General features: G+C 44.5%; 2 protein-coding genes across 2 annotated transcripts; one reads left to right on the top strand and one right to left on the bottom strand.

Moving 5' to 3' along the window:
• Positions 1 to 230: 230 nt before the first annotated feature.
• On the top strand, positions 231 to 9,885 carry rgs7bpa (regulator of G protein signaling 7 binding protein a). Its single transcript, XM_053871809.1, has 6 exons — positions 231 to 1,187; positions 2,803 to 2,969; positions 7,494 to 7,624; positions 7,699 to 7,843; positions 7,975 to 8,045; positions 9,024 to 9,885. Exons 1-6 carry the CDS (start codon positions 1,038 to 1,040, stop codon positions 9,113 to 9,115), a joined length of 756 nt encoding a protein of 251 aa, XP_053727784.1. The 5' UTR covers positions 231 to 1,037; the 3' UTR covers positions 9,116 to 9,885.
• Positions 9,886 to 10,973: 1,088 nt separating this feature from the next.
• On the bottom strand, positions 10,974 to 15,460 carry c7a (complement component 7a). The gene is made up of 15 exons (XM_053871659.1): positions 15,362 to 15,460; positions 15,244 to 15,293; positions 15,105 to 15,183; positions 14,563 to 14,707; positions 14,357 to 14,501; positions 14,151 to 14,292; positions 13,882 to 14,019; positions 13,575 to 13,815; positions 13,238 to 13,303; positions 13,000 to 13,157; positions 12,662 to 12,881; positions 12,419 to 12,587; positions 12,264 to 12,351; positions 12,067 to 12,196; positions 10,974 to 11,242 (listed from the first exon to the last, which is right to left on the bottom strand). The coding sequence occupies exons 1-15, from the start codon at positions 15,431 to 15,433 to the stop codon at positions 11,214 to 11,216; spliced, it is 1,872 nt and encodes a 623-aa protein (XP_053727634.1). The 5' UTR covers positions 15,434 to 15,460; the 3' UTR covers positions 10,974 to 11,213.
• Between the last annotated feature and the right edge of the window lie 6,565 nt (positions 15,461 to 22,025).

Genomic DNA, 22,025 nt, shown 5'->3' on the forward strand with positions numbered 1-22,025 from the left:
GTCCTATGTTTCAATTCAGTTCTAGAATGCTAAAATGAAGTCATAAATTGATATGGTGGCACAACAGTCTCTTTATTGGTAATCTTTTTACCGCATGGTGTCTGAAATATAAAGTTAAAAACGTCAAATCTATCTCAGTATTGCATTACAAAATAAAAGTCCGACTGTTCAAATGATCTCCAACGAAGAATAACAGCAGTTTTGTCGAAGAAAAAATACGTTATTTCGTGACTATTGCGTCTTCAAAGCAGCTGCTTCCATCCTCTGCAGCAGAGCAGACAGCTGTTTTGGAGCGTTTGACTGCGTTAGTCACAAGCGTCAGTGGCAGCAGGCAGGTTGTGGAGCTCAGAGAGCCTCCAGCGCAGGGCGGGGGTCTGGCTTGATGGGCTCGTTTAGTATTCCCGTCCTTTGGGTGCGCAGTCTTTCCAGATCCGCGTCAGGCCTGCAGCGACTGCTCGTCTTCTGCTGCCTCTCCAAGGTGACTCTCGGGCCCGGTGCAAGCTCTGAGGATCCGGAGCAAGACACGCGAGCCTCATCCGGAGCGGGATATGCGCCCGAGTTTTTCTTTTGTCGCTTTGTTTTTCTCCTGCGGTAAAGGAGGATTCCACCTGCGGGGACGCCGGAGATCGCTATCAGCCGCCTCCCTCTGTTTTTAATGGAAACGCGCAATCACAAGAAATGGTTGCATTTGGCGAATCTGCCGTTCCGAGTGTGATGTTCCGCTGAGCTCGGTGCGGGGGGTGAAAGTGTGCGCCAGCCGCTGCGGGACTGAAGGTGACTCGCGCCCCGCCGCAGTCGAGGCAATGCGGAGAGCCGCTCATCCGGTACTTGCTCTGCGACCTGGTGGAAAACATCCTCTTCCTCAGTAGAGGGAGGAACCGTCACTGACTCTCGGCGATCACCGATTCGCGCAGTCGCTGGATATTCGGGCGAAGAGTTGTGGTGCAGGGCGGTGCGGACAGCGAGGGGCGGCGGGGCTGACGGAAGGACAGAGCCCGGTTCTGCACTAGAATCGTTTTATTAGTAGATGTGTATGCATGAGTTCTGCATCGAATGGGCGCAAAAACCGCCCCAGATCCACCGGAAACATCTTCCAGATCGGCAAGCCTCCACACCGAGAGTCACAGCGGAGGGAGAGCACCGAGAGCAGCCGCAGAGCCCAGCGCGCCGTGGCCGACTGCAGGATGGTAGGTCTGCGGCAGCGCGCCGCTCGGGCGCCCGGTCCTCCTCCTGCCTGTGCTGCAGGACCATCCCGTGCATGTGAGATTAGAGCAGATGCTGGAGCCCAGTCTGCCTAAAAATAGCTGCGTTTTCAAGGCTGTGCCAGAGAAGAAACGCGTCTTGAAACGGCCAGATTGTTTCTTTCCAGTGTTGCGTGATCCCTGCACAGATGCTCTCCGAAGTGACAGCTGCCGGGACTTACAGTTGACGTGACGTTCTCTACACAAACATGACTTTTCCTGCAACTCCAGACGGTTTATCGTGTGAAACTTTTACGCTGCAAAACAGTTGAAATGTCATCGACCTCACTTGACTTCTCGCACTTTATTAAAGTCGAGCAACTCCATTGGCCTTTCAAGGTCACATCACTGGCTACTAGTGTCATGGAAAATAAGTTTACTATAAGAAGAGTTTGTTTCTGATATTGATTGAAGCATTGTTGTTTTTCACCAAATGTCTTTCCTTGCTTGTAGCCATCCAAATGAGAGTTTTCATTTACAGCCATACTGTGAATGCGTCAAGTGAAATCGTTTCAATGGGGTGAAATTATATTGAACTTTCTCAAATTCCGTTTGAGAACTTCCATGAAAGCTCTCATGCACAGTGGTCTTAACTTCAGAACCAGGTTTGGTGAGGTGCAAATATGTGGGAGGCAACCAGAGTTTGCTTGTTTCGGAAGTTCAATGTTCAAGTTGAAGTGTATATATTTTAATCTGGGTTTGACTAACACTATAGTGTAAAATTGCCACCAGTCAGGCGACACTTTCACTTGACTGACTTTGACTGTTTTCTTTTTTATCTTTAAATAACTTACATACATTCTCTGATGGACAGTGTGGTGAATAATAGTGAGAATTTGCATTGGACTTTGGACCAATGTTATGAAGTGTTTATTTTAATCCTCAGCATTATAAACATAGACCATAACAAACATGTGACTTGACTTGTGACATGACTTTTTTTGTATTATATCCCCTGCATTTGTAATGAATGCATTCCATTCTGTCAGTTTTCCATGATACAGAGGATGAAAAGGAGTGGAGTGAAGAACAGTTCTTCCCATCTGCCCATTTTTTGGATCAGTGGTTGTGGTACAAACTGTCGTATGGTCTGTCTGGTTCTGATCAGTTTCAATTGTGTTTATTCTATTATTCCATTTACGGCCTGTCCCAGCTACCCGGGGGAAAGGTGAGAGACACAATGGGCAGGTCACATATGGACCGATGACCACTCACACCTACAAATAATGAATAGTCTTGAATTATCTGTCAGTCGTAATGGTATGATCAGGCGGAGGAAAGCGGAGGAAATCCCACACAAGCAGGGTGAGAACTTACACGCAGCTCGAAAATCTTCACATCTGGGCTCTCAACGGTCTCCAGGTGTGAGTTTCCCATCAGTATGTGTAAGGACTGAAGACCTGTCCAGAGTGTACCTCTTTGCATGCAGCGGGGGGTCGGATGTCCCAGTTACAAGCCTTTAGGTTGTGCAAACAGCCAAATTTAGCATAACTGTCAGCATTAGAATAAATCGATACAAGGCTCTCTTAACTCTCCGATCTTTCTTGTGGTTGTACCGCAGATTGTGCAGGAGTTCAACACACTGGTGGCGCTCTATCGTGAGCTGGTCATCTCCATCGGCGAGATCACCGTCGACTGCCCTTCTCTGAGGGCGGAAATGCTCAAGACCAGAACCAAAGGATGTGAGATGGCCAGGGCAGCACACCACAGCCTCTCGCTGATATCAGGGTGAGTGAAGCGGAGCGTGTCGACCACTGCAAATGGACCAAAGTGCCGCGGTGGAGCTGAGCTGGAAGGTCCGGTATCTGATGTTGGAATGGCGTTTGAGTTAGTTTGAATCTTTATTTGTGCAATGTATGTTTTTTAAAACACATTGAATCAATATGGATTGTAATGTGCTGTTGTCCTTTCGAAACAATGAGTCTTTCTACATTAGAGTAACTTTTGCCACTCATTCCTATCACTTGCAAAACCAAATCTCCCCTGGTTTTGGAAAATACCAGCTCAAACAGGAGCAAAAGTGGAGGAGGGGTAGTGTGTAAGAGATATATAGTAGATTCTAAAGCTAAGGAACAAAGTAGAACAATGTGATGGCTGAACTCGTCTTCAATGTCTTTTACTATAATTGGTTGAGAGATGTCAGAGGAAGTAATAAAAGCATCATGCAACTGAACCATTAGCGAGACCTGAAACATTGATGAATGAAAGACTCATCGAAGGTAGTCACCGGCAGCCAGGGGAGGCTGAGTCAACATCTCATGATGTCATCGAAGAGAGTTAAGTCAGTACATGGATCCAAAGATGGCAGTTCTCCCCCAGAAGCTGAGGAGTATTCACGAGGGATCAGACAGAAACAGTGACAGGATGCTATTGTCTCAGATGACAGTGCTCACTCATGTTCAAGTTACGGTTATTTACTTTGATATTCTTGAAGGGATTTCAAGTGTTTCATGTTCCGTATTCCAAACCGTGCAAATAGAAGAATTATTTTATAAGAAACACAAAATACGTACGTTCCCTACGACAGTTGATTTTTGGCATCAAGTCCCAAACAAAAATTGTACACACCTTATATTTTAGATATTTTAGATTTATACTTCTTTACTATAGATATTTACCTTACCCAATTACAAGTTAATAACAATTGTATTATGGTTTTTCCTTGCTACCCACGCCTATGCAGTAGTTGGTTTGCAAAAGTCGAAAAGTAATGAAATTATTTCAGTGATTTTTTTTAAAGAAATGTCAATAACGGGACAAAGATCACATGATTAGATTTTGGTCTGACGTTCCATCTGGAGTCAGGAAGGTTTGAAAGGTATCGTCATTCACGTGTTTGCCGTCCACAGATGCAGCTACCTAAAGCAAGACAGGAAGAGAAAGAAAAACAGCGTAGAGTGGAGACTCTAAAATCTCCACCATGTATTGCAACGCTCTTCAGAAATGAGCTGAAAGAAATTAGCCACAGTATTTGTTGGGTCAGTCTTGGTAGTTTATACTGCCTTACATGTCAAATAGAAAAATAAAGATGTGTGCTTTAACACAGCTTTTACATGATGCTAGATTCATTTGCTTTTGCAGATGAATCAAATATTCTCTGGGATATGAGTGAAGTTTTTTTGCTTATTAAGTACATGATAGGAAGGCGAGAAAATAATTCTGATACAAGCAAATGTAGCTGCCGTCTGAGGCTCATGATGATGTCATAATCCGAAGTAAATGTGGCACCATCAAACCAGAGCATCGAAGTAATTCCTAATATTACTGCTAGTTATTAGCCGTGCTCTTGATGTAAACACGTCTTATTTCCCATTCAAATCTTCAGCTCCTTTTCTTCCCCGTCTCACCTAGAAATAGAGATTGAGCGGCTTAACGGAAAAAGAGAATCAACACCGCCGTCATCATCTGTGCGCCGCCTCCTCTGAAAGCTCCGCAGGCCATTTCACAGCCACTTCTCCTCCGGTGGAGACACAGAGCTGGAATTAGACGGCACAAATCATCCCCCTTTAATCAAATAAAGCCAGTGTGTCTGAACGGTCTGAGAGGAGCGAGGCCGCTCTCATGTGCCAGAGGAAAGCTGATAAGCAGGATAGTCATTGATGGCAGCTGCGCCGCAGAAGCACTGTGACAGAAAAGCAAGAGAACCGGGCGAAGAAACATTTGCGGCAGGTGCAAGTTTCACACGTTTGGCTTGCTGTGACTGTCCCTGCTGATTCTACACCCACTGAATGTCACCTGCTGCAGATTTCCTGTAAACAGCAGATTTATGTGGCACTTCTGCGGTGTCTCATGAAGTGGTCAGCTGGTGAGTGATAGAGACGCTCAGAGCTCTCTGCTCACACACATGGAGACAGTTCAACACGAGTGACACAGATTTATTTGTGTATATATATATATATATATGGTGCACAGGTGGGGAAGCATGACGTGGCTTTCCTGCTAGTCACGAACAACAACTCTACTAAATAAATCGTATTTATTTACAACCACTATCTTGATATCAGGCATCCAGAGACTACAAATAAGACTATACATTAGAGGGCGCCACAAACTAGCAGAAGTCTGATCTGTGTTGTCTAAGTCACGGGTTCTGAATCTTTTTGGTCTCGGGGGCCCACCTTTCCCCGCACAAATGGACCCGGGGCCCATTCAAGTAATAGAACTGATTCATTGCTCTTGATTTCATTTCTGATCAACAACCACGTTTAATCTACTTACACATGAACAAACCAAAACCTTGTGAAATGACGTGAAACCATGTGATCATCGCAAAGATATTTGTCATAGAAACTAGAGAAAAAAAATCTGAAAAACTGAATAAATTTCTGAATAAAGTAAATATAATAAAACCATGTCCAAATATCATAACATAAAAATAGTGTATTTTATTTAAAGTCCGAAGAAGATATAAGTAAGTGTAAATGAAAGTATTGCCACAGTTGCTTTCATGAACAGTTTTTACTGTTGGGGGGCCGCCATCACTTTCTTTATCATTTTTTTTTTTTCAATAACTTCTCCGTAGTTGTTTACTGTCACAGATTTGCAGCTGTCAAGTCAATTCAGTGACACACTACTGCCACCATATGTGGCTAATGTATTAAAATTGACCCTCTGGCGGCCCTCATGGTCCAGAGGTGTAAAACAAAAAAACTTTTCTGAGGCGCTCGCAGCCCAACCATGGGCCCCGACCCTGTGGTTAAGAATCACTGGTCTAAGTGTGACAGCAAAGACCAGTGGACCTCTCTAGAGCATCACCCAAATGTAAGGCCCATTCCATCGTCAGCATCTTCTTAAATTGTCACTGGTATCTGCTCAAAACTTTTTGCAATATTAGCTTGCATACAGGTTCAACGCAGGCTGTCGCATGACATTGTGGGCGGAGCTAAAGGTGAGGGAGGGAAAGCAGCTGGCTGTGGTGTGAACCTGTCGCACTATGTGGTGAAAATAATGACTTTTGTTATTATTTGGTCGAGTTGTAGAGCAGGGATATCTGGATGCAAATGTGAAAGGGCCACCGTGAATTTGTCCAACAAGTCTAAGGGCCATTCATTGAGGTTAGGTTCAGACGACATGCTACATACTTTGCACCACTCAAAACAGGGGACAAATATTAGAAAAGCACTCAGAGAACATAAACCTCTGTCACACAGCTTCAGTCCACCCCAAAAACATCCTTCACAAAAAGAAAAATCCTGGATCCAAATATCAATCTGGCACTCATACCAGAAATGACCCCAATGTAAAAATCTAAAAACAAAAAAAAGTTCCTTGTTGCATTTCACACAAGTCCTGAAAATCTCAGTCTGTAAGTTATTTTCAACACAATCGTCATCGCAGTGACCGACTTATGAACGCCAGTTTAAGTGGGGGAAAAAAATGCAACAAAAAATTAGAATATGGTAAACATGATAAGAACTTTAAAACAACCTCTATAAGCATAAAGTGTTCTTTTATTCTTCTACCAACTTTCACTTCTGGATTACTATTATTCATTTTTTCTATCTACTGATAAGGGCTATGACCTGTTGTTTTTAACTGGGTGGGACCGAGCAGCCGGGTGGTCTCTCTGTCACTGAGTGGCTACATAGTTCTGAGTGAAACAACACAAAATAAAATAGTTCCAACTCATTTTTGACCTTACAAACATTCCATAAATCACGCTGCAAGACCACTCTGTTTGCACCGCACCCTTTCAGTGAACTGCTGAATCAGTGTGGCTATTTTTTTACTGTCAATATGCATGCTCATGCCGTACACCACTACAAAGCTCTTGCTTTCAGGGACCGTTTGAATTCTTTAAACCGCACTGATTGTTATTGTGCTGCCCGCGGACCACCTCTTGAGAACCTTTGGTGTAGAGACTGAAATTTCCATGTTTCATATCTTTCTTTTTTATTTTATTTTTGGAAAAGAAATCATGTATAATAAAGTATGAAAGTTAACTAGTCCGAAAAAAAAAGATTTATTCGGAAAAGCAAGAAATAAGTTGCAATAAATGTGCTTTCTTATTGAAGAAGAAACTGAGGAGGAATAGTGGAGTGCGGCTGGGATTCTAGCTTGGGGCAGCACTCAGTCCCTCCTGTGGGTTTCTTCCGGCCACTCTTGCAATGCATACAGATGTTAACTGTTGGCTCCAAATGTAGTGCGAGTGAGTGGCTGTCGTCCCTAAGTGCTCTGTGGAAGACCTTCTGACCTCACGGCCCACAGTGCCCCTTCCCTACACATTGCTGAGCCACTCCATTGTTGTTTCAGACCCGAGGACGGGGAGATCCACCCGGAGATCTGCCGGCTCTTCATCCAGCTGCAGTGCTGTTTGGAGATGTACATCACTGAGATGCTGAAGTCCGTCTGCCTGCTGGGTTCCCTGCAGCTGCACAGGAAAGGTAACTCCAGCACTGGGCCAGGTCCAGCTTCTGCATGGATGCACACGCAAACCTGCCTTGTGTTTGTCCTGCAGGTAAAGACGCCTGCGCCCCTCCTGTGCTGGACAGTAAGTGCGAGGAGAGCTCTGACATCCCCATCCTGGAGGACACGTCGTCCTCCCCCACTGACTGCCCACAGCTCTGCTGGCTGGTGGCTACTGACATAGAAAACATAGAAAAGTAGGTGATCTCCATCAAGACTCCTGTGAAGTATTAGTCAGGACATTGACTCGACTGTCCTCTCTAACATGGTTGTTCTATATATCTGTCAGATATCCACTTGAGTCTTAATGAAGGTCTGTGTTCTGCAGGGACATGAGGGAAATGAAGAACCTTCTCAGTAAACTCAGGGAGACCATGCCTTTACCACTGAAGAACCAAGGTAACAGACATGCAGGCAGGACGACCTCCAGTGTCATCCTTTGTAAAGCCTCCTCACTGGAATCTACACAGCTGTATTCTCTCTGCACTCAGATATGTGTCTCCACAGCAAGCAAAAAAAGGTTCTCTTGGAAATAGATTCTAAGATCTCAGATTCAGTTTGTAGTATATAGTTATAAATATAGGATACAATCAAACTGGTAAAACTTCTGCTATTCAAGGACCATGTAGGTTTGTGACCGGGTGCACTGTAACAGCATGCTAGCATTTCCTGTAATAGTTTATAATGGTTTAAAAACAGTGATGGGATATTGGTATTGACATTGAGTGCAAATAAAAAGCCTTTCAATTGTTCAATCCATATTTAACTTAACTTTTATGTTGAATATATTAAAAATATGTGTGGGATGTTTGGATCATCTTCACATATATGAGGTAAACTGACACTGTTTAACTTTATATTGAAGTCAAATTATACATTTAGAGATGCTGGATATTTAAGAACTTAAAGGAAATTAAAAAATATTTATCCGTTCTCAGAGTGATTGATGAAGTTCTTCAGAATTGCTTCATGTCCTCTGAGGGCCACTGGAACCTGAGGTTGCTGGTGAACAGAGCTTTGTAAAGTCTTGAACTGCCTCTGCTGCCTGCTTTGCTGTTCGATCTAAACTAAACATGTATGGAGAATAAGTTTCTTTTGCAGACTGCAGACTGTTTCTCGATTTCTTCACAGCACCACTGTGTAGTCTCTGAACCTGAGGCATAACCTACAAGTTCTATCACGTTCCTTGTCCCATCATCTGTTTCCTGAAATGCCTTCAGTAGATACATAAACACAAGACACTTTTGACCTTCAACATCACATGCTGGTTCACATCGTCTCCACTGGGAACAGCACAAGCTAGTGGACCATGAAACAATATCGGTGTATTACATTCCAAAGTTTCAGCCTCCGAATGTTGTCTGCTCTCCTTCCCAGATGACAGCAGTCTGCTGAACCTGACTCCCTACCCGCTGGTCCGACAGAGGAAGAGACGGTTCTTTGGACTCTGTTGCCTGGTTACCAGCTAAGGGCGACGCCTTTGAGTGGTAAAGGCAACATCAAAGACACCATCACCCACCGTCCTTCACCGCGCGTGTCTCCCACCGATCTCTTACTGCCATTTTCCAAAAAAAGAAAAAGAAAGAAATCTATCTCTTACACGTTCCTTTCCAAAAGCTGCCCATTTTCTATTTTTATTTTTGGAATACCGAGAATTGTTATGATGAAGACTGAAGTCCTCAACATATATTTTAAGATACTTTACAGACAGGTTTCCCCTACCTTTTCGGGTAGCTGAGATCAGAGGAGAATGCAAGGACACTCAGTAGACGTCAGTGTTTGATTATCATGATCGAAAATGTGGATTCATGTCTAAAAAAGGGAATTTACATGTTTGTTCGTCCGGATTCATGTGATGAAACGTGTGGAGGGAGGTGCTGGTAAAGACCTTTGTTTGTCTCGATGAGAGGTTCGTGCAGCGTCAGTCTGATGTATATTACCGTCCCTGGTTTTCGTTTCTTAATGTTTCTCCTACTAAATGTACTTGATTTAGTCTTCCATGAACCAAAAACCTGTTCCCAACTTCTTTCTCTTTACAACTTGAAATGGAACATACAGTCGAAAACTTCTTTGCACACGGCATCTATCTATTAACTGAGACGTTAGATGTGTATATAGCATCCATCGATGGGTTCTGTTCAGAGTTCTGTAACTCCGGGAAGTGCAGCATGTGTCAATGATAGTTAATATTGATCATCCATGTGCGGGTCAGACAGAGATAGTCAAAGGTCAAAGGTGATATAGATCATTTTACATTGTTAATAAAACTTTTGTTATTGAAATTTATTCGGACTGTGCGAGTATTTTTGACTTGCAGTTCACATTTACACCACTGGATGGCGACAAGCTTCACAATTTCTCACATATATTGTATCATGAAAGTGATTCCGTTGGAATGTTCTTTCACATGACTTCATATAAAAACTCTTGGAACACATTTACAAATAGTGAAACACATTTACATTTCAAACAAATTTACACTTCTTGAGCTTTTTTTTTTTTTTTTGCTGAGTTTGTAGGTGTATTTTCCACATTTGTAAATGCGTCCCCAGAGTTTGAGTAAATGTGTTTGAAATGTATTTCGCTGTTTGTAAACGTGTTCTGCACTTCTCAGCCACTGTACTTTCACTTTTAGTTACATTTGACATGTCATACAATTCGAGTTTTACTGAAGCACAACAGTTGATGGGGGTCATGTTACTTTACTTTTTTATGTTTTCATTACTTTATTTTGGGTTTTGCTCAACATTTAAGAGTAATTCGTCCACCTCTCATCATATACATGAGCACAACCCTCTGACCACACATGCGATGAACCTACCGAGGAAAACCCATTTATTAACTTTATTTTCCACAAATGCAAATTTAGTGCTCCACATATCAAAGTCTTCAGCGAACACATTCCAGAAAACCTCTTGAAAACACATATAAACACTCGCCACGGCACACTGTAATAAAAACCTTGATACCTGTCCAAGCCTCTCGGCCACACACTTGAAAACCTCTTACTGTTCCTGAGGAGATCTGCAACCTCATAATGGACTGTCACATCGACCGCAGTGCAGGAGTCTCCTCAGGCCAAGTAGCATCAGCCTGGCACTGGCTGGTGAAGGGCATAACCAGCTGTACAGTCTCTCTGTCACTACAAACATGGCTGTCAAGTTTGCTGAGGCAGAATGCAGAGGGTCCAAATCATGATCTGGGACCCATACTTGTCTTCCCCGAAACAGTGATGGCTTGAGTGGGCCACAATCCGTCTTCTCGTTCTCCTCACTTTCTTTTTCAAAACTTTTATTAGATGGCAAAATGCAGTGAAGCAGACATCGGTTTATATTTGCTGTTGTTTATTGTTTGACCATATTGCTGGTTAGTACCATTAAAGATCAGTGGATTAGACACGGGACACCGTGGGACCGGAGTAATTCTGAGTCATGATTCATGAGCATGATGCATTGTGTCTCCTTCACATGGCGCTTCACTTTCATGGCGACGACAGATCCGTTGTCGTTGACATCTTCCCCTGTTAGGTGTCTTCCACAGCTCACACAGAGCTGGTCCAGATGGAACTCATTGCCGAGGTCCAAACACACGGCCCACTGTGAAGGCACAACAGGCAGAGAATTGGCATTTGCTCAGTGGTATGTATGGTTTAAGGCGGGTGTTCTTGAACCTTTTTGATCTCGGGGCCCACCTTTTCCAGAACAAATGGGTCCGGGGCCCATTCAAGGAATAGAACTGATTTGTTACTGTTACATTTCTGTTCAATAAGCGTACTTGTAAACAAAACCCAAACCTTGTGAAATGACATGAAACCATGTGATCAGCGCAAAGATATTTGTCATGGAAAAGTCATGTTCATCAAATTTACTACAGAAAAAAGCAGGAAAAAAATACCCTTGATGCAAACTGTTTGAGAAAATTGGAAAAACTGTTTGTCATGAATGAAATTCTGTAAAATTAATATAATATAACAACGTCTAAATATCATAAAATATTGTCTTTTTCATAGAAGATAAGTAAAATGTAAATGTAAATAAAATGTTAAATTATTTTTAAAAACCTCCAACAGGTGGAACAGAACAGTGTTTCCTGTTGGGGGCCCCATCACTTTCTTTATCATTTTTTTCTTTTCGAGAACTTCTCCAGAGTTGGTAACTATCACAAATGTGCAGGTGTCAAGTCAATTCAGTGACACACTACTGCCACCATACGTGGCTTATGTATTAAAACTGAGCGTCTAGGGGGCGCTAGCATGGGCCTCAGCCCTATGGTTAAGAATGACTGGTTTAAGAGACAAGTCAGAGTGAAGAGCGAAGGAGCGTGGGAAGGTGCTAACCGCTAACAACATGTGATGAAAGAAACGCGATTACGTGTGCGCTATGATTATCGCGAGCATGTGGAATGATGAGTCCCAGTTCACCTGAACACAGTCCAGCTTCGTGCGACCAGGTTTGATTGGTGGTGCACTCCAACTCTGCGCCATGATAGTCCAGTCCAGCGGTGCACTCATATTTGACCTTACTGCCCACAACGTAGGCGTCCTTCGGTTCCTGTGGAGAGAAACGGCTCAGATATTGGCGCCATGATGCTGTGAAGGCAGAAACTACCCAGGTTTACCAGGACATATCCGTTGATGAGAGCTGGAGGAGGTCCGCACTTTGCCACTGGTGGAACACTTGGATCGAAACACTCAGGCTCTACGGTTCTAAAGAGGTCAAATGTAAATAATATGTTCCACTGATGCCCAATTACAAGTAGAAAGGTTCACTGACTTCAAGTATTCCATTGCATTCTCCTCACAGTCTGAGGTCTCGGTGCTTTCGCCGACACATTCTTGGCCTCCATTCTGAGGCGCAGGGTTTGTACAGGTGCGCTGTCGTGACCTCTGACCCCCAGTGCACGTCCAAGCTGACCAGCATGACCAGCGGCCATCGGTCACACCTGAGAGCGGAGAACGCAGCGTCAGGAATGATGGATGAAGTGATGAATCCGATTCCCAGTGTCGCCTGACTGACCCTCGATGTCGGCGCCATTCTCGCAGGCCCGTCCAGATGTGCCAGGCTTACAGATGCAACGGCACACTTGTTTCACCATGACAGCCAAGCCGTTGTTCCTGCAGGGCGGACAGTGGCAGACGTCGTGCTCGCTGACATACTGTTCAGTGGCTCTGCGCAGGTGAAGCCTCTTCAGGCCAGCGCAGGGCACCTCCTTCACCAGCTCCCACAGCGGCCGCAGCTGCCCGGGCACACCATCAACATAAAGACACGCATCACAATGTGGGACCAATGAAGACGCTGCACTCGACCGGTTGGAAGAGGAAACCGTCTGTTTTGCAAGGGTGATCGACGATTACCTTTTTCTGAACAAGCTCAGGACTGTTTACTATAGATGCTTCCCACTTCATGAAAAGGTCACAGAGGTTGGACTGCAAAGGATCCGCCCTACTCAGCGGTGCCAACCACTGCATGTCACCTCCGAGCACTTCTGTTCGCTTAATCCTAAAATTTGGTACTTTGGGGGGTAAAGCAAAGCAGGCCGTGAATACGTTGTCCGACTGTCGGTTGGATCAAACAAAGAAACGATTGAGAGACCTTGTGGTTGTTGTCCGAGGGTATCGGGGGTGACTGCCACACTGTCACACTCAAAGTGCTGCTGGCCTTCAGGACAGAAAGAGTCAAAACTGTGCGGTACAATGCGCTCTGAGCAAATATTTCAAATCACTTCTCAGTGTGCTGCATGTGAACACCCAAAGAGGCTCAGTGTGCAGTCGTGAGAGCACCACCATCCTTCTATCTAGCTTCATCTGAGTGGAGCATCCAAGTCACCAAACTCTCCTTTCCACCTCATATTGAAATTCAAAAGTCGCTCCACTAAAATGACTCATTCTTCTCTGACTCATTCTTTCATGCTTGACAAAGTTTTACTCACTCAGTTTTTCCTTCTCCTGGTCTATTACAAAAATGCCCTTGTAGGAGCCTCCCAGACTTCCCTCAGACACGTAGTGCGTTCCAAAGTACTCCACAAGGCGTCTGTAGGCCGGGTAGTTGTAAGACGCAGGGAGCCTGGACAGCGCCCTCCAGAGCTCCTCTTCTAGTATCAAATATTCAGGCGAGGCAGTTGAAATCTTGAGCAGGGAAATGTCCTTCTGTACAACCATCAACTTGTGTCCCTGTGGAAAGACGTGTGTCGTCAGTAAAGATGTCTCTGTCTGGCTAGATGTGAATCTCTTGCTCACCGCTGACAGCAAGGGGATCTGATCGAAGGGGAAGTTTTGGTAGCTGGACAAAATGAATGAGGAATTGCGAACCATCTCTTTAGCAAAGTGCCATTTACTAGCATAGACCTTGAAACTGAAGTCCTTCTCAGGTTCCCTCTGAAGGAAAAGGCATTGTCATCAGTGTGAAAACCGACATATGGGAACGGTGGAAGGGCCACATACTGAAAACTAAATGGGAAGATCAAAGTCGACAGTGTCAACTAAGGTAAGAATGAGTGTTGACAAACCAGTGGCCTGAACTGCTTGATGCTCAGAGGCAGTCTGAAGACCCCGCGGTGCATCGGGCTAAAGACACTGCGGCATTGGCCCCCAAAGCTTTTGATGTTGAAAACTCCCGCCGCACTCCTCTCACCCTTCAACGTATCAAACCTGCCCAGGACCACAGTGATCAGAGCACATCTCTAAGTTTCTAAGCAAATGGTAGGTGACTTGCCCGAGTCCAAAATATTCAATGTGCGGTAGCATCTTGTCTGTTCTGCATATCATATATTTTCTTGTCGGACTGCACACGGTCTCGTCTCCGTTCCCATTACAGTCTCCGTCCCCGTTGCACACCAGGTTCTGGCCGATGCAGGTTCCTGCACAGCAGATGAATTTATATTAAAACAGATATTCAACTAAATAAATAAATAAACTCACCTTTTGACGGACAGCGAAACCTGTTCCCACACCCACCCTGCAAAGGGCAGACCTGTGTGGTTTCACATTCTTGGGTTTCAACGTGATTCCCTGAGCAGGCGCTTCCTCCAAAGTGGGCGTAAACGGCAAAGCTTCTGCTTCTCGACTGGAACAGCAAAATACAGAGTCAGCCATTTAGATGACAAGTGAAATGGTGATCCCGAAAAGAGCAATACATTTGTTCGCTTTATAATGTAGAGTTTGTTTCACTCAAACTGACGCTTCATTCCCACCTTATTGACAGCGGGTACAAAGTCCTCCGTTCAGACTGGTGAGAACAGACTCTACTGTAGCAGAGCAGGCCCTTCCACTAGGTGAACTAAGCGGCGAGTTTGCATTCATGAAGCAATAAAAACCAAGCTATTGATTTAGTAATTCAACTAGTGCATGTCTGTTGCACCACAAAGTCCAATTGAGGCAGTTCATTTCCTTAGAAGGACTCAACTCCATATAATATTTTTTTTTAAAAAGTGTGAAATGTCTCCATCTGAAACTTTACTAACCTGGAGTTTGGTGCAACTGTCACATTCAGACCACTCTCCATACGGTCCCCACTCACAGTCCTGCCTCTGGTCACATGACCTTCAAGAGAACTCAGAATGAACACTGTGATTTCTTGAGAGGCTACCAAACTGTGATTACCCTCTCAGGATGAGAAGAGGCAGCAGCCATGTCAGGACGCTGGCAAAATACTTCAGAGACACAGAAAACATCATCACCAAAGCATCAAGTTTTGCACATGAAAGAGTCGAGTACTTACAGTCATGATGGGCTCCGGCGCACAGACACTTCTGCTCTGACTGGAGCAGCTCGGGGGACTCGATTGCAACATTGCGGTGATTGTTATTTTATTGCTCAATGTTTTTCTGCTGCCCAAATAGGGAAAAATAAGCAGACTTGTGTGCACAACCTCAATTTCAGTGTGTAAAGTCCTTTGCGATCCAATAGTCAGAGACTGTTGTTGCACAGTGCCGAACAAGCAGGACACCATACAAAGTCAATTGATAAGTTGCTGGCCAGGTGCGTTTTTGTCCAAAATGTTGTGATTTGAAAGAGCAATGTCTAAAAATACAGTGGTACCTTGGTGTTCAAACGTCCCAGAATTCGAACAAATCCGAGTTCGAACAAAAATTTTGTGATTTTTTTCTTCAGATTTCGAACAAAAATCCAGAACTCGAACGCCCCTGAAAAAAGCGGGACAAACAACGTGCTTTGTTATTGTGTATAACGCAGCCTCTGAATGCAGACGTGTCCCGTTAGCTACATTTACTGACTGTTTTTTCTTCATATTGAGGTGTAAAACCTTTCCTGTCTCCTCACTGGACCGTGGTAGAGTGTCACAGGGGAGGTGCTCGCTCTCCACACCTCCGAGGCTGGAGCGCTCACTCCAGGGTTTGATGTCCTGTTGTGGGCTGGAGCTGGGACAGGGATGAGGCGAGTCTGGGACAGAGCGTTACTTGGTTTATGACTTTGTCACAGCCAAACTGCACAGAAGCGCACATTCAGAGCTGGACACGCACCGGGCACCTCTTCACTTCTGGAGAGACGTCACTCACTCGGCAACCCCTCCCACATGCAGCGGCCACACACATAGAGGAACAGCGCACCTGCAGCAGACACTCTACATTCACTCCTACAAAAGCCTATTTTAAGCCTTGGAATTTCTTTTTCCATTCATTGTAATGGGAAAAATCCATTCAGATTTCGAACAAATCGCTTCTGCAACGGCCGTCTGGAACGGATTGTGGTCGAGAGTTTTGAAAATGCAGAGCTGAAGATGCAATAGGGAAAAGTGGGGAAGGCTTGGTTGCCAACATGGAGAGGAGAGACAGCATTGAACTGAGAATGGCGGAGAAGGAAGATGAGGAACCTTCGAGCTGCGTGGATGCAGTAAAGACGACACGAGGATGTGAGACGAGGGAAGATGATCAAGACAGGTCGAGGTGACAGAGGCTGAAATGCCTGTTGAAGCACATAGTGTAGTTCGGCTACAAACCACTGAGGGGCGACAGAGATCTAGAAATTCCAATCTAGCTGCAGAGGTAGTGAATACATGGTTGAGCCATAATTCATTCAGCGCCATAAATGATCATTTTCAAAAGTGGAAAACCTCTTGAGCTCACGTGAAACTACCCTGCACTGGGCACGAGCCTTTTGTAACACTGTGTTCAAACACTGGCGTTTTAGTTCCACCGTCAGTTTTAGAGACATCTAGTGGCGAATATGAGTACTTCAATCAAACTGTGGCCTCTTCGTGAACTGCTGGTATTGAGTGCTTCTCCATTTCGTCTGGTGCGAACTCTCTTTCTGGCAGAGCCGGCCCACTGGATAAACTCAGGTCACCGCCCTCGCATTCACCTTCTTGCCCTTCCGTCTTACATTTTTGAGAAAAAAAGTCACCATCTCATCATTTCTGCCCAAATGTATTTTGGTATCTGACAGGGCCATTTACTTCAGTTCAAGTGTGAATCATTCGTTTTAAAGTAATTCATTCATCATTATTATTATTATTATTATTAATAATATTAATATTATTATGAGTGACGGAGGCTGTCTTGAAGTATACTGTGTAGTTCGGCAACAAACCACTGGAGGGCGACAGAGGTCTAGAAATTCGAATGTTCCTCAGTCGATGAGCCGTGAGGGATTCATTTATGACTATCATTTATCCGACAGTGCAACAATTCATTATGCATGTTTATGGGTCCAGCAATAATAAAAAAGAGTCATGTTAAATCAGTCTAAATGTATAACGCTATGACCGTTGGGATGGGCTCCTGCTGCCCCCCCGACCCTGGACACGACTGGTTAACTGACCATATGTATGTGTTGTATATCCAATTGTTTATCCATTTTTTTCATCCTCCGGAAATCTCCAGCACACACTTCCTTCACAGCAGTCCACAAAATTGTTTAATATCACTCACAGAAAACGCTTATCCTTCGCCAGATCGCTGTTTTCCCCTCAATCGTGAGTAGGTATATCGAATATCTTTTCATGAGACAGCAGGCCTTTTCTCACTTTCTTAGGTTCTAACATAAAAGTTAAAGCAATGTCTGCAAAATACAGTAAAAGAACTTGGCCTGCAGCCTCTATCATCTATCTTTCACGTGTCATGAAGACCCTGGAGCGCCTGATTCTCAGTCAGCTCCGGCCCATGGTCACAGCATCTCTGGACCCCCTCCAGTTCGCCTACCAGCCCCACCTGGGAGTAGAAGATGCCATCATCTACCTGCTGAATCGGGCCTACACTCACCTGGACCAACCTGCCAGTTTGGTGAGAATCATGCCTTTTGATTTCTCCAGACCATAGTAGATGCGCCTGCAGGGCTGTGTGTCGGACACAGTAGTTAGTAATACCGAGGCACCACAGGGAACTGTTCTCTCTCCATTCCTCTTCACCATTTACACTACAGACTTCAACTATCGGTTGGGCTATGTGGTGGAGAACTTTGTTGCTTGGTGTGAGCTGAACCATCTGCAGCTCAATGTGGCAAAGTCCAAAGAACTGGTGGTGGACCTAAGGAGGACCAAGTCTCCTGTGACCCACCCGGGAGGTCAATGTTGATATGGTTGAGGACTGTAAATATCTTGGGGTCCTCATAGACAATAAACTGAACTGGGCTCGGAACACTGAGGCCCTTTACAAAAAGGTCAGAGTCGTCTCTTCTTCCTGAGGAGGCTCAGGTCCTTCAACGTCTGCGAGACAAGGCTGAGGATGTTTTATGAGTCAGTGGTGTCCAGTGCAATTGTGTTCACTGTGGTTTGCTGGGGCGCAGATTAACGGTGGCGGACACTAACAGACTCAACACACTCAAAGCTGGTGATGTGGTGGGGGTGAAACTGGACTCCTTGGAGACGCTTATGGAGAGAAGGATGCTCCTGAAACTAAGGAGCATCCTGGACAACATCACCCACCTCCTCCATCAGCTCCTGGTCCAATACAGTAGCACACGTACCTACAGACTGAGACTACGCAACTCAAAGACTGAGCGCCACAGGAGGTCCTTTCTCCCTGTGGCAATAAAAACGTAAAATTCATCCCTGAAAAAAATTTGGTTGGCATGATTTTCTGTCCTTGAATCTGCATTTTCTTGCACATTGTTTTCACACTCTTTTGTATCACCTTTTTGCACTTTATAATATTATTATATCTTTTTTCATTTCAAGTATGGATCAACATTTCAAAGACTAAAGTCGGATTTTAGAATGCACCAAACACACCTTTACCAAACCACATCATGAGCCATTAAAATGAAAGTTGCTGACACTGACTGTCTTTGCATTGATTTACATATGTATATATTTTTTAAGCAGCTCTGAAAAGAAGCAGAAGCGATTGGAGGAAAAGATGAGACGGCTTCAGCACCTGGAGAGGAGCCAGCCGTGACAGAACTCATCACATCATGTAGAGTCAGAGTTTCTCCTCGACGCTCCAAGTCCCTCCATTGTGGCTCCTGGTGTGTGTGTGTGTTGGTAAATATGAACACCAGGTACCAAAGGTCGAAGTATAATTTCCCCAACTGTCAAATCTCCCAATGTTTGTTTCCATCTAATAGCAGGCATAAATCTGCAGTCATTTCCAGGCGGCGGTGCAGATTTATCATGCACCGACAGCTGAAGAGGCCACGCTGCTGAGTCGGCGCGGCGGCTGAAGTGTCTCCACCAGCCGAGGGGCAGATTAGGTCGAGCGCTGATTGCTCCTAAAAATAAACAAGAGTCTCCTGTCCACATGTCAGAGTAATGCGCGGCTCAACTTCAGGTTTCACCGCGTTGTCTGGGGGATGATAAAAAACCGCATTTCCGAAGCGTAATGCAGCGAATTTGGGAAGAGAAAAGTTGCAGTATTTGGAGGAAATTGCTTTCTGGTGTTTAATAGCAACTGAACAAGTTATTGAAGGTAAAAGTGAAGGATATGAAATATAGACACACAGATGACCGATCCATCGCAGAGATTTCACTAGCCAAGGCCACCTCCTGAAAACATTCCTGAGTCCTCGGTACTAAGCGCATTTGCAGTTCCTCAGCAGTGAAAACATCCGCATGGAGAGATGTTTTTTTTCCAAGGTCAAGTGATGGTGAAGCTGAACTGAGCGTCAGATATTCATGTCTTCAATGAGTAAAAGGAAATGAGTCGTTCGTTCTGAGAAAGTAAAAGACAGACATCAGCGCCGACCATCACCAACTGTTGTGTTCAGGAAAGCCCACTGTGAAGCAATTTGCTGCTTGAAAAGACAAGAACAAAACATTCCCTTGAAGCAGCCACCAATGATCACAGCTTGTACCTCGACACCCGCCACGACAAGCACGTGTACTCTTTCGCTTTATCACCCAGAACAACCAACTAACAACGGCACGATGCTTTTGTGTGGACAGTCAGCTTATTACTGCGATCAATATGTTCTCATATCACCGCCTGATGTTGTTGGCTGGGTCCTGACATGGGGCCCAGAGGTCAAAGGTTAAAAAAACCAAAGCATCTCTCCTTCCACACAGAATATGTACACATATACACACACACAAACAAGAGCCATTTATACCACTCAGTGAGTTTTTAAATATAGTTTTTTGTAAATAATCACAAAAATACTGTATATACAACAAATAAATAACTTGTATTGAAAATAAAAAATGTTGAAAATATGTTTCCTGATGCAGTAGCTCAGGGTGGAATCCATTACAAGGTGACTGTAACTGTCTATCTTGGAATTTCTATTTTGGCACCTTTGACCAACCATACCATAGTATATTTATTTATAAAGCACTTAAAAAGCAACACAAGATTGTCACTAGGTGCTGTACAACTGTAGAATCACCCAGCATCATAGTTCAGAGGTTGTTTTTCACAGAGCACCTTTACATTGTTCACATACAAAATAAGGAGGTCCAGTGAAGGATACATAGACTGTGGACAATGGAGTTGGAAATCATATTTGTCACCCAAAAATCTGAGGTTCAGTTAAGACTAGTTTCAGCCAAATTTCTGTTTTACTGATAATTCTGAAATTGTGACTGAAAAGTTGTATCAATTACACATAGAAACCTGTCAAAAAAATAAATATAACCATTATTATTATTATTATTATTGGATTCCAAATAAAAATAGGACTAAAACTAAAACGTTGGGTCCACATTACGGGCCAGGGTTAGTGCTTGGGATGGGGAATCTCTTGGGCAGACGCTCCTGGTGGTTCTGCAGCAAGACGCCTTTCAGGAAGAAAATCCTCGGGTTTAGAAGCCTGTAACACTGTAAGTATAACTTGTCTGACCAGAAGGATGAAAGCTGCGTCCATGATAAATATGTGCATTAAGGACCTGTAATTTCGCTACAGCCATGTAAGTTCTGTCAATGACTCAGCAACTATACGTCTGACTGCCCCAAGCTCAGAGAGGACCATCAGACCGAGCCTTCCATTAGCGCCGCTGCTGCTGCAGGCCTCATGACTTCATGGAGCGCCATCTGCCCGACAGGCGTCCGAGTCTTAACAGGCTGAAATGATGAAGACATGACATGAATGTTTACGTCCAAGGATCATAGGTGGTATATATATATAGACGTGCGTGGTGCAGGACATGTTTGTGTACAGAGAGACAGGAGTGTTGGGCTGTAGGCAGGCGAGAGGGGTTGAAGTCGAGGGCACTCTCCGCTTGCTATGTTGAAGGACAGAGAGCCAGACAGGCAAGGTCTGGAGAGCAGTTGATGGATAATGATGTTTGCTGATGACATAGTCTTTTTTTATTGAGAGAAATAGAGAGGTTGAGGAGAAGCTGCAAAGCAGTGAGCAAAGTAGCAGGGGGAGTCAGGGTCAGAGATGAAGGGGTTGGTGGGGTTGAGGCAGGGTAGAAGTGCGGATGGTCTGTGATGGAAGAGTAGCAGCAAGTGTGGCAGGTTCACAGGTCAATGGTGAATGTGATTCCACTGAGATATGGCTGTCATCAGATCTGTTTTGAGCACAAGGGTCCCGACAACATCTCCTTCGCAGCGAAGTGGAGGACTGAAAATAGAACCTGTCTACAAACTGACTTTAAATTTGAAGATGAGTTAGAAAACAAAGTCTCGGCGAGGTCACTGCGGTGCCCCCGCCTACCCACCATCGTTCTCATCTCCGTGGTAACTGGAGAAATTTAGGATGCTTCACTCCACTGGCAGCCAATGTCAAAACATGTCTGGTTGAAAGGTGCACATCTCACCCTGACACTGAGAACTATTTCTGTGACGCTGTCTCCAATGAAATCACATTGTTTTTATACGAGCGCTGCTGTCCTGGAAAAGACACACACAGAAGTGAAAACTATCAGTGAGACAGTCAAAAACTAAGGGAAAGGATAGGATTTGCAGCTCAATAAGAAGCCGTCGGGATGAAAAATGGATCCTCTAAATCGGTGACCCTGATTCTCACTCTGTGTTGGAGGAGAACACCTT

The sequence above is a fragment of the Synchiropus splendidus genome, chromosome 7, assembly GCF_027744825.2.
Source record: "Synchiropus splendidus isolate RoL2022-P1 chromosome 7, RoL_Sspl_1.0, whole genome shotgun sequence".
NCBI lineage: Eukaryota > Metazoa > Chordata > Actinopteri > Syngnathiformes > Callionymidae > Synchiropus > Synchiropus splendidus.